This window comes from Apteryx rowi, unplaced genomic scaffold, assembly GCF_003343035.1.
Source record: "Apteryx rowi isolate R43461 unplaced genomic scaffold, aptRow1 scaffold_292, whole genome shotgun sequence".
Lineage (NCBI taxonomy): Eukaryota > Metazoa > Chordata > Aves > Apterygiformes > Apterygidae > Apteryx > Apteryx rowi.
Genome location: NW_020449330.1, coordinates 83339 through 100896, shown reverse-complemented (window position 1 = coordinate 100896; position 17558 = coordinate 83339). Strand labels below are relative to the sequence as shown.

Here is a 17558-nt window from a genome sequence, read left to right as displayed (position 1 = left end):
CAAAGACATGTCTCTCTTATACTTTTCTGTGAAGTGATTTGAGACTGCTTATTCCCTCAAGGAGAAGACCTGCATGGGCAAGACATGGCAGTCTCTGTAAAGCTATAGGCCTCTTTTCACCGCAGTATGGCAAAGACAGCTGGGCAGACCAAGCCTTTAGGAGCAAATCTGTTACTTGAACAGCTTGTTCAGGTATGAGCTTGCTGAACAAGCCTGCAAATCAGATGAACCCTTCTGGTATGGGTTAGCCTGTTAGATGTACTTAGGGGAGCTTTGCTGTAAACAGATGCCTCTTTTCGTGAGAGCCTTTTTCTTCCAGATACCTTTACTTGCATTTATCTTTTGTTCTCCTTTTCTTGGCAAAGACAAAAAACCCCATGTTTTTCCCATGAGTTACTGCAATGCTACCTGCCAGTAACCAGTAGCTCCAGCAAGAAATTGTATAGTTTGAAGTCTCTCTCAAAACAAACAAACAAAACCCAGCAACCTCCCTTCCGCACAGCCTGCACATCTGATTTCTCAGAATATTCTTTTCGCTGTTTATGCAGCAAGATGAACTAGCATTTTAACTTTATGTTTTCCTCTGTGCTCTTTCTTTCCCAGGTGAAATATAAATTCACTGTGCTTTTTGTCTAAGCCAGTTGGAGATTTCTCTATTGTTATTTGACTAATGAGTGTTAAGGAGAGTGTTGTGTGTGTGTTTAACCCTAGTTGAAGATTAAATGAAGAATCTTCAATAGGAAAGTATTTTGAACTTGTTGCCTTTGGAGGCAACGGTGGTTTTGTCAAGGAATGAACTGTGGACTGCTGACATGTTTGCAATCAAGAAGGGAAAATGATTAGTTAAGAAAGTACCAAAAGATTCAGGAAAGGAAGGGAGAAAATAAGAACAGAAAATAAGCAAAAGCCCTTAGTGAGCTCTGTCTTGGAACAGTCTCTGAAGGGAGATAGGAGACAATTGCTAATAAATGCATAATGAATAATCATCTCTTACAGGAAGGAAGATGTGCTGGATAACCCCATTGAGCTTTTCTGCCTCTACACTTTATGTTTCCGAAGTCACATAAATGAATTATTTCAGTAGACACCTTTCCTTTTCTGAAACTGTGCCCTGTTAGAGATTTGTCACTAGTGACAATTACTTTTCATACGCTATGCTTACACTGCATGTCAGTGTGGTTATGCTCAGATTAACTTTAAAAAAGAGACTGTAGGAACTGGCAACAATGTAGTGGTGGTAGGATGGATCTTGGTGCCAAGTACTTTATTTAGTTTATTTAGTAAATATAAGTTTGATGTGGTCAGTGTGAATCTGTGCAAAAACTGAGTAATGTGTGGCCAAGAGGTCAGGGTTCAAGCTGTTATGGCCACTCATGCAATGTCTCAAACCTGATAGCGGACATCTGAAACAATTTCGGGATAAAGTTGTTGGAGCTTACCTGCTGATAGCTTGCCAGGTTTGCCAGAAAACATTGTTACCCTCTGTTGTCGATTCGTTTTCTTTGACAAGTGTTTTAATTTGAGACTGCTATAAAATGGAGTTTGTGAGTAGAAAAGCAAGGGTAGGAGAAAGAAACAACAGATATTAAAGAGGGGCAAAAGACTGGGCTTTCTTCAGCAGCATTTATTCTGCTCCTTTTTGGAGGATTAGAATCTTACTTCTACTGGGTGCTGTTTTCATTCTGGTTCCCTTTAAAGATTTTCAGCACTACAGATAATGGTTGTGCATTTTGACGATGGTAATGCTGCAGCAGCCACAAGGAATATATAATTACAGCTCCTATTCAACCCTTCAATTTTTTTATAATTTTACTAACATATTTTCATTTTTTTAATCAAATATTTACTAAGGCATTCAGCGCAAGGTTGCATCAAATAGTAAAATGAATCATTTCTTTGACCTTTACCGCTTTCCTGTGATACATTGTCCTATTATAGTGGTTGTGTCTGCAATTTAGGTATTGGGGACCAGTCTTGCAAGCTGGAAGATATGCAAACAGATGACAGACTGGTGGAGCAGTTGGTATATTTAAATAAAAAAAAGCTATGCCAATCACCACTATATTTGCTTAACATTTTTGAGGTGAAGAGAAGGGTTGTTATGGGATCCATGTAGTAAAAGAATGGGAAAAGACAGACAGAGAGCTGCAGTTTGTTTGTCTGGCTCTGTTTTGGGGATTTTTGGGAAAGAAGTAGAAGAGAGGAAACCCTGAAAATATGGGAAAGGGATTATGCTATAGAGAGAGAAGAGAAGAGCACAGTCTGGCCACATCAGTGTCTGGAAGCTTTGTCATAGTCTTAAGTGAGGTCTGGACTGTTTTCTTGGGTTTGAAAGAAGTGAGAAGAGAAAAGGGAAAAGAAAGTAGGCTCAGAGGGGCATGGGAAGGGTACTGCATGATCTCAGTATAGGGGTAGACGAGGAGGGGCAAAAGACGCAACAAAGCCTGGAGAAGGCCAGTGAATGAGTTGCCTACCAGTGAGTTACTGAAGGATAAATGGTATGCTGCCACTAAATTCAATAGTCAACAGATGTACGCAGTTGTTTTGTTCCTTCCCATAACAGGAATGTGATTTGCTTGAGGTTTGGCCTTGGGAAATGTGCTGATGAGCTGCGGAGCATCCTGATCACTCATTCTTGGGCTTCTGGGTATCAGACACATTTTTCTGCTCTGAAGAAAACACAATTTTTGCCAAATGTCATATTCATTTGAAAGTGGCAAGTCTGAAATAGGAGGCCAAATGGGAACAGTTCATCTCCAACTCAAGCATTAGGTGAAACACTGAATAACTTAGAAGCTAAGATGATGCAAGTGTCATGGCAGTTCCACACACATTTTTTCCCTTGTTCTGCTCTGGAGAGACTGTGTAAGGAGGAGAAGGAAATCAGCTGAAATTACTTAGTGAAAACAGGAGGGGCAGGCAGGATAAAAACTACAAATGGATGTATATAGTGATGTTGGGAATAAAAGAGTAGAGTGGAGATGAGAAAAATGTGGAAAATAAAATCTAGCATCTTTATAAGGTCTTGGGGAGGAAGCCTTTTAACAAAAGAAAGTTTAATAACAAAGCTTCTAAGGTGGGGAGGACTGTGCTGTTGACTGAGGAGGACAGTAATGTGCAGATTCAGTTCTGTCAGCCCCAAATAGCTCATAAAACCTGGAATTATCAGAAGTCCCATTACTACCCTAAAGATGACTTATAGGACAGGGAGGCTATAGCAGAGCAGTTTGCTGGAGCAGACTGAGGTATTTCATTCTTCAAACAGGAAACTTACTATGTATTATTATTTCTGCTTCTCAGATCACCAGCATGGAAGTTGGCAAAACCAGTCAAGATCATCTGAAGGTTCATAAAATGAAGAAGAAGGTATTGAGGAAGCAGGTCAGAGCTCAGCACACACTGATGAGACATGAGGGCATTGAGTGCGTCTCCCATGCCACACAGGTGATTTGCAGCTCTGATTTTTATGAGTGTCGCGGTCCGCGGGAGTGACGGGAAAGAATCATACGCACTCACAGAATGCAGGTTCAATTCCAACTTTATTCGGCAATTTGCCCATCTTATATATGTTTGTGCAGTCGTACRCTTTGCTAGGCCAATCACCATGCAGATTATGTCACAGGTAGCCAATCATGGCACCGATCACGCACGCAGCGATCATGCCTTGTACCTTGCTACTTAYTTAGCAAARCTRTCTWRMCCTTAAMCTYBGTTCCCACTGGCTTCTGCTAGTTTATCTGTACTTTCTCAGGATGTATCATTTCCAGCTGCACCAGTGTCCTTGGTGGACTACTTCAAAGCACGTAGCAGTGGCTATAGCCTGAGGCCTAAGGCTTCAGCAAATTTAGCTACTAATGCTAAGCAAGTTGTGCTAAGCRAYTAATCCTAAACAGTGTTAGTTCCATGCTCTATATCTCATATAGATTATTGATCTGAAGCACCGCAAGGGCCCCAACAATGAGAATGTGAAAATGCTGCTTATCTGTCCTAACTGCCCTTATGTTTTTCTGAAGTGCAGTTCTTCTCTAGAAAGCCCTTCTTGAGACTGAGGGTTAACTATACCTCTTTGATTCCAAAGCAGAACCATATTTGAGCTGTTAATGTCTGTGGAGAGACTTTGCTGGTCTTTGGATGAAGTTTTTTAGTCTGAAACAATAGTTTGGGTTAGGAAGGATGATGAAGCATGGAAAATGTTACCCTGCTGAAGTAGATAGACTTTTCTTCTCTTTCTTTCTATGATTTCTTTTCTTCTTCTCTGGCTTTTAGCTTTGTACCTTTTTCCTGTATACTTTTTCATCAATATGTTTCATCTACACATCCTGTTAAAAACATGTCTATCTTAGAATCTTTCCTACATTGTTTTCTTCACCTAAATTGATTTAGGCTGTGATTCTGTGGGAGTTGAACTGATTGACTGACTTGCAGCTCTTGAAAAGGGGAGAACATTCTCTTCCCTTGCAAACATTCTCTTCCCTTGCATAAAAGGGGACAAGAGAGGTCAATTCTTCCTCTTTAGGAGTCTTCATTAGGACACTCAATGAAATTTTCTATAATCCCCTTTATTCCCTAACCTAACAGAAAACTACCCAGTTTTTTGATCTGTCAGTTTTCTGTCACGGTAGAGAGTTACAGCAGATCAGAGAGGTACCTGGTGAATACTGACTGGTGCTAGCAAAAGGTAAGTGGCAGGAACTTGCAGCCAGGAGCAAAGGAAGGGAGGGAGGATATAAGAGAGTTTGACTTCTTTGTGTCAGCTGTGGGGAGATGCTAAGTTGGCTTGAAACATATTCTAGTACTGTAGCATTTACTCTGTTCATCTTGATCTTGCAAATTCTTCCCATTCAAATACAGAAACATATCAAATCTTTATACTTTTTCCTAATAAAACTGGGTTTTGTCTTCACTGAGATTTCGTACCATGTGAGCATACACTAAAATCATAAGCTCTTTGGAGTGTTTTTTTTTTTTCCTTCTCTAGTGTTGCTTGCAGGTGGGTCTGTGATCCAGGATTTGTTTCCCTTGACACTGCCCCAGGTACCAAATTATCCATCTAATCTACCCACGTGAATAATTTTTGGGTCCAACAAGCTCCTCATGGATGCTAGACTCTAGAAAATCCTGGTAGGCTTAGTGCAGGGGATCTGGTTGTAATGACATTGCTCAGTCACAAGAATGTGATCAGTTGCTGCATGTGCTGCTGTTTTGTAGTCAAGGTCTGTGTAGATGAAGTGTCTATAGTCAGTGAAAACACTTGAATCTCCTCATTTCCCCTACACGAAGGGCCTCCCCACTAGTAACATTCTGGAATTTGTATTAATAACGGTACTCACTAATGTAGTTATCTTTGAAAAATTTGATCAGTAATGGACGGCCTGATGCTGCACTAAAAAGTGTTAACAGAGCCACCACAACAGACAATTTCAGCAGTAACTTAGGTGTGCTCACTTAAAAAAAAAAAAAAATACTGTCATCTTTTTCTTTATTAAATCCTTCTCTTCAATTTTAAACTTAATTTTCTGTCTTTTAGAGAAGTGGAATGCTATCATTTGAAACGATTGAACACTTTACCAGCTGCTTTCAGAAAAGGTCACAGAACGTTTATAGACTTTAAGGAAAAGATTGTCTGAAAGTTTTCTGGAAAGGTGTTACGTGGAGACAATCTGAGTAAATTGTTGCTAGCTGTATGGAGTCACCAAAGCTCAATCACAACTTCAAGACTGCATCCTCATTTGCCTTTAAAATGGGACTTAAACTTCTCTATCCTCCATGGTTAGACTGAACATCTAGTTATGGCACATAGCTATTCACATTTCAAAAGAACTTTCTAATTTTATTTAAAAAAGGACTATGGTTTTTGCAAAGGATATTTCTTAAATAGTAGTCCTTTAAAAAAATCTATTTTTTGTGTTTCTTCTAATATTTAGCGAACCAGCAATGGTCCTTACAAACTGTCACTGGAAATTCTGGTCATAAATCACTATGAAAGCCTAAAATTAAGCAATTATGCCTTGTACTCGAAGTAATCTGTGTTAACTAAGGATGGGACACAGATCCCTCTTGTATATAAAAGCAAGAGGGAGAATTTTTCAGATGAGAGTGCTAAAGCAGAGCTAGATGCTCTGTTTATAGAGGCTGCTTCCAGATATATGAGGGACATGGAATGGGACTGGGAATACCAGTCTGTGTGCTTGAAAAGACTCCTTGGCAAAGAAGAGAAATCCTTTCTTAACAACAACAACAAAAAAAGAATCACAGTCTTGGAAGTTTTTTCTGTTTGTTTTTGTTAGTAGTAACAGGTCTCCAGAAAAGTTCCTTTTTAGAGGACTCCAACATGATGTCTGCCAGTGTCACTTTTTATCTGTGGTACACCTGAGGACACACATATGCCAGTTCCAAGCTTGAGTGGTCTTGCAACTCCATGCAAGAATTGAGGCTATATCTCTGCTAAAGGTTGAAAGCCTTTATGCCAGAATGTGTGCTGGACTAGGTTGCCTATGCTCTAGCCTCAGATACTAGGCTAATTGAAATATAAATATTTTTGGTGGAATACATAGAAGAGTATTCATGGGCTTGCTCCATTTTTCTTTATAGAGCTGCTGTATTGTTAGAGTGTTTATTTCAGCTCAATCAACAGTAATCACTAATTCTCCTTTTTCTTTTATTTCTGTTTAATTAGAGCTTGGTTGTTGCCAATGCTGGTCTAGGTAATGGGATGAGTAGACACCAACTGTTCAGAATAGTAGAAGAATATGGATTGGTGGAAACACTCTTAATGCCACCGAATAAACCATATTCATTTGTGAAATATGGGACAACAGAAGAAGCCAAGAAAGCCTTTGATGCCCTCAATGGAAAAGAAGTTACACGGGAGGACTTTGGCCAAAATATTGTTCTATATATTAATTTTGTGGAAAAAGGTATTGTTGTTCTGCTCCCCTATAAAAGTACTGCTTCCCTTTGCTTTTGCTTCTTAGAGTATAAATATAGCTAAAACCCCACTGATCTTCATAAGTAGAGACAGAAAATTAAAGCCAGAATCGAAAACACCTCACCAAAAAAATGTCATTTTCTCCTTGTATTTGATGATAGGATGCTCTAATTTGGACTCCCTTCTACTTTGAGGCACAAGGAGAGAGGTGGTCACTTAGGTAGTTTCCAGACCATTCAATGCTGCACATGAAGGTTTTGTGATTAAGGAGCTAAATTGGGATCCAAGAGATCTCAGGATAGTCCACTGGAAGGAAGGAAAATATGTACAGTGAGATTTCTGCTTTTTTTGCTCTCTTCAGCCTCTTTTGTGACTGACTAAACTATTTAGGACAGGAACCCTCTTTCTATGTACCTCTTCCCATGAGTTTGTAGTGTCTAGTGAAAAGGGTTGGTCTGTACATTCTGTCAGTGATAGATACTTTTAATTAAAAAAAGAAAGTTAGGACAGCTAGCTGAAGGCCCCTCTGTCACCAACATTTTCTGTTCAAATAGGTATAGCATTATGGTCCTCCATATTTGATCACAAGTTGCTTCTCTGGGCATCGAATACAAGAAATAATAGAAAATAACAAAAGCATTTTTTTCCCCTGTTAACGGTAATTGGAACATTAGAATTTCAGTGGTAGTCTTTGCTTGACAGCTACAAGCAGAGGTGAATCACCAAAGTTAAAGTGTGAATTTTAACTGGAAGTTAAATGAAAGTTAAACTGAAATGCTGGTAGAATCTCTCCTGAAATTATTGGAAAATTTTTAATCATTATTTTGACAGAAAAACAGACAGTTTTGCATTTGGGAAGCATGGAGTCTTATTGTTCTTATGCAGTCAAACTTAGAAAGTGTTTTGTGTGATGCAGAATTTGGGCTTTATCCTGTTTCATCATGTCAAAAGGGGATCATTCATTCACCAAATCAGAAACTAATCAAGGCTCTGTTGCATCACTGAAGTAAATATTCTTGCAGCTATACTGTTTTTCTGTAAATGTTCCTATAGCTGTAACCTATAGGGAATGCATGGTTTATTTTCCCTAAACAGTGGCAGTATTATCTTTTTCCATACACCCTAGTTTTTTGGAAGAATGTTGTACCTACAAGCTTGCCTCCAGGCCTAACAGTGGTTGAAAAGGTTATTTCTCCAGAGGAAGAAAGGAGGATGCTGGAAAGTATTGACTGGACAGAAGATGAAGATACTCAAAATGGTGAGCAAAACCATACAAATCCAGACCTTCAAAAATATTTTCATACTAGTATTTTCTGCATTTTCAGTTTACAAGAAGTCTGCATGTTGGAAAATGTGTTGTTTGAAATTATTGTGTATTTGTTCTTTGTATTTTAGAAATTGGGTCTTATATCATAAGTGATAAACTACCAGGGGCAAGTGATCTAAAGTGATATCCTGAAATGGGTTTACTTGAATAAGATTCCTCCATCCACAGACACCTCAAGTCTTTTTCAGACAGTTCATTCCAGCCACAAGACTTTGTTCTGTGAAGGTTTAAGGTTGTAATCTGATGTCCTACTTAGGAACTGTCTTATGTTAAACCAAAAAGAGGTCAGTGAAATACTCTTTCCAGATGCTTTTGTGCTTTCGCTTGAGCCCTATGGAGTTAAATCGAGTAATAAAATGACTTGTTCTTGGAATTAACTCCAAAGTTCCTATATAAATTTTATTCCTTGGAACAATGCAAAAGGTTATATTGACCTTAGTTAACATGTAACTTAGTGAAAGTGAAAGATCCTGCTGTATATTCAAGGTAACAATCAAATGCTAGTCCAGAGGTCAGGGCAAGAATAAAGATGCATTAAACATGCGTCAGTAAAATTGGTACTTCTCTACTTCTTATATGTACAAAAACAGAGGCAGGTGACTTCAGACTGTAGTGGATGTGATGGCTTGATGCCTTGTTACCTTTTGTACTTGCAAAAGAAGTGTGTACCATCAAGAATAAGGGTCAGATGTTGTTTTAGCAATTGATTAAAGAGTGTTTAGGTTTAACAGAGGTGAGATGGAATAGGCAAGCAGCAAATTGCCTGAACTATTTTATGTAGTCTAATCTTATTTTAAACTTGTGTGCTTTCACAGCCCAGAAGACTTTAAAACATAGAAGAGTAAAACATTTTGGATATGAGTTTTGCTATAATAGCAACAATGTTGATAAAGATAAACCTTTGCCTGGAGGTGAGAACTTTCCTATTAAATAATATTTACGTTACACCAATATTTAAACCATTATATAAATCTTTTAGCCGCACTAAGGTATGGATGTAAGATTCTAATTAAAGGGGAGGTGAGATTCTAATTAAAGGAGAGCCTTCACTGAATCACTACACTAAACAGTACTCCAGAATGGGATCCATTTGTAATTAGTGTGTGTGCTTGAAGCTTGTTTTTAATCACTTGCTGGGGGTTGTTATCCTTTTTTGAGGTCTAGTCAAATATGGCTTTTGGGATTGTAATTGTCATTCTTTTTTAGTTTCATTTCATAAAGCAATTACATGTTACAAATTATATATTAGTTTGTGGGGGGTTGTGACATATATGGCTGTGTATACTTATCTTTACTAGCTTGAAGCTTGCTGGATGCACACCAAAAAACAATTTTCCTTTGAACTGAAAGCAGTCTTGAAAAGGTTTGAATAACTCATTTGGAGTTGAGAGTTCTGAGTCAGAGGAATGCAAGTGAGTCATCTTATAGTCTTAGATATAAAAATAGTAAAATGAGGCATTAAATTCTAATAAAACTTAAATATAAGTGTTTAAGGTGATGCATATATACAGTGGTGGATGTAGCTTCTAACAAATGGATTCTGGTTGCACTGGAGTTCTAACAGTAAAGCTGTATATAATCATAAGAGCATTGATATTTGAGCTGTTTTCTGGTCTCACAGCTGGAATATTTTGTGTGTGAGGGGAACATAACTAGGGTAAACACTTCACTGGGGGAAAACAATAAAAAAGACAATAGATTCATGAAGAGGTTGTTATTAACATGTTTATGGGGGATAACATTCGACAGAATTTTACAGTTAAGTCGTCATCAGGTGTAATAGCAAACTAAAGATTCAGTGCAGGACTGTAACTTTCATTCCTGATTTAAAAACAGCAGATTTAACTTCAGCTGATTTATTTGGAAATATTTAATCCAGCATCTAATTCAGTAACAGATTTTTATAGGGTAAAGCTTTTAGAGAGGTCTTAACACAACTTCTGACTTTCTGTATAATAATTTTTCTTCTTGACTGCAAATCCCATATTACTGTGGTTGGTGGAAACTTTGCCTCTGATTTGATAAGCTTTTATTTATGTGCAGAGATAATGCAGTTTGCATTTGCAAACAGTGGGTCTAGTCTGCTCATGAATGTGGAGGGCTTGGATGAATGGCCTTTCTAATTGTGAGATGTTATAAATATATCCAACTTGCAGATCAGGCGCACAGTTTTGATGTATGTGTTATAGCAAATGCAGAGTGGTCTTTATTAAAGATGGCCTTGCATACTTACAAGGCTGTTTCTATGTATTTTGACCAAATATTATATTTATTCTAAATAAAAAGTGTAAGAAGCCGTCTTGCTTACAGTTTTGTTTCTAAAACTAGGTTTCCCTGGAATTTGCAACCTATTCTTGGAGAAGTGCTTGAAGCGGGGGTATATCAAACATAAACCTGATCAACTGACTGTAAATCAGTATGAACCTGGACAAGGTAAGTGTATTTGTCCTTTAAAAAGTCTGAGCTCCTTACCTCGACTGAAATTCAGAAGAGAATAGCATCTAAATGGGTTCTGGTGGAGGGACAGGATTTAAGCACTTGCTTAATATATTACCTTTGTGACCAGAGATGCATTGGTGAATTGAAACTAATGTCTTCATACTGTCTTCTGAACTGGGGAACTTGTACAGTTTTGATACCATTGTTATGGAAATTGATGGAGTTTCAGAGTCCTGAGCCATAGCAAAGAACCTAAACATAAAAAGATACAGAAATAAATAGTCATGTTTGGTTTTGCACCTAAGTGCATTTCTCAGTTACTTTTCCAAACTCTCCTGCTCCCTGTGCTGTACATACAGTCTCCAAGAAACAGCTCTTGCTGTTAGTATTTGTGATATGTGGGCTCTTAAGTGTGATGCAAGCAGTGTTCTCTTATTTGAGGGATAAGAAAGTACTCTATTCCAGCAATCTTTCCCAAACTTAAGACAACTGAAGAGAAATTTGCTTCTAACCACACCTCTAGGGAATAAATCATACACTCTGCTTTTTGCTAAGGTCAGTCATCAAGGCTAAGTATCTGGCTTCCCTTCTCTAGGGAATATCTAGTTTGTCCTTAGGAAGAAAGGACAACTTTCCTTTCAGAATTAATGCCTGATAGTTAATTCAGAGTCTGCCAAACAGGAGTCTGAAAACCTGATCCTATTTATTTATGTATCTGACAGTCTGTTAAACTGATACAGTCATGTACTGTTGCTGGAATATCTGAGGAGATTAGTTAGAGCTGTAGATTTCTATCAGGAGTAGAAGGAGTACTTAAAAAACAAAAAAAAACAAAACCCAAAGCAAAATACTCTTTCTTAAGTGCAAATTGCTAGGATGTGAATGAGCATAGAGTATAGTCAGATTAATATCCATAGTATCTGTGTTTTGAGCCAGATTCTGTCACTGGACATTAAATTTAAAGTTTTAAAAAGTGGCCGATGGCTTCAGGTATCTGATTTCAACATGCATGTGAAGGCAGAATTTGCACTTTATATTGAATCAGAGTTATAAGCAAACACAGATACGTGACCTTGGATCAGTTTTCAAGTCTGGCCAGTTTTCTGTCAGACTAGTGTTGGCCTCATAAAACATTTGTGTTGATCTCATTAAAAGTAATGGAACTCAGAATATTTATGTCTGGAGGTGAAATCTGGCATATAATAAGGAGGCTTTTTACAGCGCCTTAACACTGTTAGGAAAAATTGTTTTTAACTCAGAAAATTTGATAGTGTCCAAAATGAATGTGGGCAGATTTTTTAATAAGCGGACATAAATGTTTTGGTTTGGATCAAATAGGAGTTATTCTTTATCTGTCTGGGCCTGTTATGTTGTCAAAGGAGGGTGTAGTTGCAGTTCTCCTGAGTTGTCTGTAGGCCTTGCTCCATGGCTGGTGACAGCTTCCCACCACGTACTGCGATCTTGCGGTGGCTTGCAGACTGCTATTTCAGCACTTGGTGGTAAAATGTGTGGCACACGCTCCAGGGAATGGCGGTGCCTTTCTGACTGGCTGATTCAAAAAAAAAAAAAAAAAAAAGTTTGCTGTCCCTTTGGAAATTCTCAAGTGTACATGGTTACTTGTACCCCAGCAGATGTACTGCCCAGGGGTTAGCCTAGTGTTGGTGTGCGGAGTTCTCCTGGGACGTACAAAGGAGAGGCAGGATTTGACCCCCTTAGTGCCTATATTTGTTAGTAGTGAAAGGGTCCTAATTCTGAAGGTGAGACACTTAGCAGAGTCATTTGCTTAGCAATACAAAGAGCATTTGGGATGATTCCTGCTCTGGGAAGGGATTGAGAGAAAAATACATGGTCATAGATGAACTAAGGTCCAAAATCATTTTGTGTAACTGTTGGTTCTAAGGTGCCTGAGAAGAGAGCATAATTGTCTCAGGAGCTCTCTGTATCAAGGAGAGCATTAAGAATCTTCAGAGGGTGAATGAGGTCTTTGGGTGCCAAAGAAAAATATTTAGAAACCAGAAAAACATGATAAAATATTTAGACAGACTGATTTCTAAATATGCTTATTTTTTTCCACTGATTATAGAGGATCCTTGGGTTAACTGTACATCTAATCTGGGCATGATAGACTGGTCTGGTCCTGAATTGTTTCAGAAGGCAGCTCTCTCCTTTACGATAAGTTTAGTTTGTTCAAACATACATTCTACTTTTTGATGTGGAGATCTATAGAAATAGAGCTTGCAGAGATATTACTCTATTATTATAATGACTTTTTTGGCATTTCTTATACAGGAATTCCTCCTCATATTGATACACATTCTGCTTTTGAGGATGAAATAGTCTCTCTCAGTTTAGGAGCTGAGGTAAATTTAATGTTTGTATATATGTTTTGGTAATGCTTTATTGTGAACTTTCATTTTTATATTGTTTAATATTTTTAATTTGCTTTTCCATGGTGTCTGATCACACTTATCCAAGTTCACTATCAGGCATGTAAGGTAATGTGATACGCTAAGTAAATAAGCAACTGCAATGAAATGTTGATGTCACTGTGATACCACTGGTGCTGGAATAATCCTGTTTTTTAAATCCTAGCATCCAGTTCTTCATTGACTTCTTTTCATTTTGTATTCATATTAGAAAGAATATCACTCCTGTTGATATTTCTAATTCCATTTTCTCCTGTGTCATCTGTTGTTCCCTCTGGTCTGCCTAAGCCTGCTACAATATTTACATTCAGTACAGTAGGCTCATGTAGATCTGTTACATATAGGGGGTCCAGTCAAAGTCTGAAGCCTGCATCAGCTTCCAACCCATGCAGATGATTCAGTCAAAGAGTGGGAAGGGAGATGGAAGAGCAGCAAAGTGAACTAGCATGAACTCATGCAACAGGTCAAGAGTAGGGCTGAGAATAGAGTCCATGTCCTCTACCTCCTTCTCCTCTAATTAGTCTACTCTTTCTATTTAGATTCATCTACTGCATCTGTGCCTACCCCTGCTTTACAGATTTAGCATTACTTCTCTGCCATACACACTACTGTAGCAAGTCTTTGATACTTGGCCTTCCTATCTTCCTACTTTTTTCCTGAAAGTGCTTGTATTTTACACTTACATATAGCAATGAAAGCAAGCAAAGGAGCTGTCTTGTGCTTTTGCGTCAGGGATGCTGTATTGCTGTATATTCACATGATGTTAGATAACTAGAAGCCTAAGAAAGCTAATAACAGAAGCTTGTAGCAACGGCTAATAAAAATTTGACTTTTGAAGTGTTGAATTTTTACATCCACAAGCTGTGAACTCCATATGAGAACGATCTAATCTGCTATTTGTTCTGGCACTGGTGTTGCGGAGGACACAAGTGTGTGTGTGCATATGGAGTTGTACCTGTATACTGATAGTCAGGGCTCTCTTGTTATAAAACAACAGCTTTGATTGTTGGTCTGGGTTTGTCTTGCTGTTCTAGGCAGAGAGAGGAGCATGGCTGGGTATTCTGACCACTAGATTTCTTTGAATTGTAGACTTCCTCTTTCCCTTTTGCAGGTTGTTTAGTCAATGTGGAACTCCAGGGACTGAGGGTGAGTCTAAGGAATAATAGTTTTCCCATTCACATGTGCAGCAGTGGCACCTCTGTACTCTCTGTTGCTTGAAAGGGGGATGCCAGTGCTGCCATGCAGTCCTCTGAGCCAGATCATGTTCATCTAACCACAGCGACTTTCCCAAAGGAGTCTACTAAAAGTAAGAACATGTGGGATTAGTTGTGCTTTGGAATCACCCTATCTAGGGGTGACTTCCTCATGTCCCTTCAGTGCTTAGCCTTGTTTCTGAAATAGCATGTTCTGCTCTGTTTAACTGCAGTGGCATCTTTAACAGTGTCAACACCTCCGTGTTAGTGCACATGAGAACTTTCATTTCTTTCATGCGGTTTCATGGGATTCTAGGACAAAGGCTCTAATCGATCTTGGGTGCAGTTTGTCCTTTAGTTTAATTTTCTAATACATGCTGAGCGTTCAAAGCAGCATAGCAGCAGTAGGTGAGTCCAACTTAGAGCTGCTTCTAAGTTGACCTTGTAAGTTTAAAAAAAAAATTTTTTTTTCTTTATAAAAACTGTATTAGAGCTGCTGTAATTTCACATCCCTTTCTACCTAGGTCTCAGGCCTTGGTGGACTCTGGCACAGAGCCTCTGTTACTTCATCAGTAAGGCACTATAGGCAGTGCATTTCTAGATGATTATATTATAGCACACCTTTGTGATGGTCTGAAACAGATGGCCAAAGGCAGAGTGATTTTAATCACCTGAGAAATACAAACCATTCCAAGAAGTGGACTGCCTGGAGTGTTATGATGCTGTTAAAAATTGGAACGTATATATTTCAGTCAAGAAAATAGTCAGACTTGGGCCATTTGTAGATATTTCAGACATGGGCATTGGTCACAGTCTGTTAGGTAGCTCCCAAATTTCAGTGCCTTTTCCTAATGGACCATTAATGTACTTTTCAGATGCAGACAGTCAAAACACACATATAGTAAAACAAGCCGGTGGTCCATAAAATGTTGCATTGTTTAATGGCTTTTCTTTCTGGTACCTCTACAACTTTTAATGATGTCTTTAATATATTTTTGTGCACTTAGATCTTCATCTGATTTTAAAATGTAAATGTCTGCTACAGTAATATGCAAGTTAGCAATTTTATTCCCATCACAGTCTTCTATATACAAAACTTACACACTGGTAATATATTGTCGCAGCTGCATATACAGTGGCAAACTTTGGTATCTGTCTCTCATTCTCTCTATCCTTTTCCCTTTATTGTGACTTAATATCTTCACCTGAATAAATTAGGGTAGAACGTTATGGAAAAAGTATATAAACAGTCATATGTCTTGTCTTTTCTTTATTCTCCTCAACAGATGCTCACATTTAAATAAAATGTGCCATAAAGAAAGAAACTGGTATCCCAGCTGGTTCTGTGTCCTCTTTCTGAGGTTAGCTAACTAGATACTTCAGAGGAAGAAAAGATAGCATAGTGCCACATATATTCTTATATTAAGTTGTGGAAAGATCTTTCTGTCTTTCCTTCAGCTGTTGTGCAGCTGTATGTATTGTATCATGGCTAATTTTAAGTCTTGCAATCCTAGATTATTGTATATGCCCTATCCCTGGAGAACCTAAACGTTTCTGTTGTTGGTATATTTGTCCTTACAGGATCTCTGAGTTAGGCAGGTGCTAGTAAATAAAATAAATATCTTGGCTTATGAACATGAAGTCCATGGTGCTGGGACTAAACACAAGTGTTTCACATCCTCACCTAGTGCCTTAGCCATCAACATAGGTTCTCAAACCTATTACGGCTTCAGTTATATTGAATATAACTGTAATTCAGAAGTTGTGATAGTAGGAAAAGAAAGGCAGTGGGTTAAAATCTGTTCTAAGTGATTTATTAAGTTTAGTGGCATACCATATGTCCCTGTTCCCATGAATTTGAACAGAGTGCTGCAAAACAGGGAGCAGTTCTTTCTGTTAAGTGTTTTCTGTATTGATTTGACTAGGATGTTATTTTCAGTGCCTCCATTTGGTGTCTCTAGAGATACATAATTGTACAATATTTCATCTGAGAGGCCTGACAAAGTTTGGAGCTGTCTCAGAAAAATTCTAGGTGAAGCCCATGTCAAGTTCCCTTTTGTGGGATTGCAGCAAGAGCTTGATCAATATTGAGATTTCTGTTCTTCCACTTTTCCTAATTTGCCATTTAACATGCTGTCACATAAGCCTTGATTTGTTAAAATTTTAGAAATACAGAGGTAATGTTTCTACGATGTTCTGAGTTGTGTGAAAGTATGCAACCCAGAAAAGAATTTTTCTTTTCTGGCTGCAGACTTCTTACTCCCAGTAGTTAGTGATACACTGCAGTCCTTCCTCCTCTCAGCCCTGCCTCATCCTGTTGAAGACTACCATTGGACACCTATTGCTATCCTCATGACGGAGGGTGAAGCATAATCATTGTTTTCCCAAAGGGTTTATATTATGTCGAGTTGGCACCTTGCTCTATTTACGGTGTTCTGTCCTGTTTTCCTAATATCCAGCCCTGATGTGAATATTCCAGGCTTGTCATTCTCCTCTCCTTGGCCTCTACTATTCTACCTTGAGTGCCTTGCTCTGCTTCTTATCTCTGTGCCTTGTCCTGGCAGAAAGCTAGTATAAACACTGAGAACTGATGCTGCGGTGCCTTTGATTAGGCCCCTGACCTAACTTCTTTGGAAGAGAAGCTTCAGGGTTTTGAGCCAGATTCATGGCTCAAGGTTAAACGAGAAGGCTGAGAACATGAGGTAATCCCTGACCTCTTCCTATCTTCTGTTCATCTGAATGCATATTCAGGATGTCCTCGCCTGCAGATATTAAGGGCCTTGACCTAAAAAGAAAAGCAGTGGCTCTTATAAACCTTGGAAGCAGAGCAATATTACAAAGAAACACCCCACCAGACCTTTTGAAATATGCATTACCAATGGTAATCCTAGAACTGATAGAATGAGGTACTCTGCTATTACCCTTCTTTCAGACTGATAATTTATTCCTGCAGTTTTGTTTCTTATCTGTTAATCTATTTCTAATCTGTCTTGGTTAAGAAATAGAAATCTGTCGCTGCTGTAGCACTAGCTGTTTCTGTAATAGTTGCTTGAGAAAGATTTTGTCAGAAGCCTTTAGAAAGTCTAGATTGTATCCAGCCATTGACAGTTAGTTAGCAACTGTTTTGTGTTTTTGAATGAGTTTTAGCAAGGTAGACAGACCCCGGGTATTGTTGTATTAAGTGTGTGGTCCCAATCATGTTTTGCTTATCTTGGTAGGCTGCTGATTCAGTTTAATTTGTTGCT

General features: G+C 38.4%; 1 protein-coding gene across 5 annotated transcripts in view; it reads left to right on the top strand.

Moving 5' to 3' along the window:
- ALKBH8 (alkB homolog 8, tRNA methyltransferase) overlaps positions 1-17558 on the top strand; it is a 64345-nt gene that overhangs the window by 8908 nt on the left and 37879 nt on the right. For 4 of the 5 annotated variants that reach the window (XM_026069333.1, XM_026069332.1, XM_026069335.1 and 1 more), the window contains exons 2-7: positions 3301-3444; positions 6677-6917; positions 8055-8186; positions 9071-9166; positions 10584-10688; positions 12984-13054. In XM_026069333.1, the coding sequence (XP_025925118.1) occupies positions 3310-3444; positions 6677-6917; positions 8055-8186; positions 9071-9166; positions 10584-10688; positions 12984-13054 (780 nt within the window). In that variant the 5' untranslated portion in view covers positions 3301-3309. The remainder of the gene's footprint in view (positions 1-3300; positions 3445-6676; positions 6918-8054; positions 8187-9070; positions 9167-10583; positions 10689-12983; positions 13055-17558) is intronic. The other variant, XM_026069334.1, reaches the window with a different exon arrangement.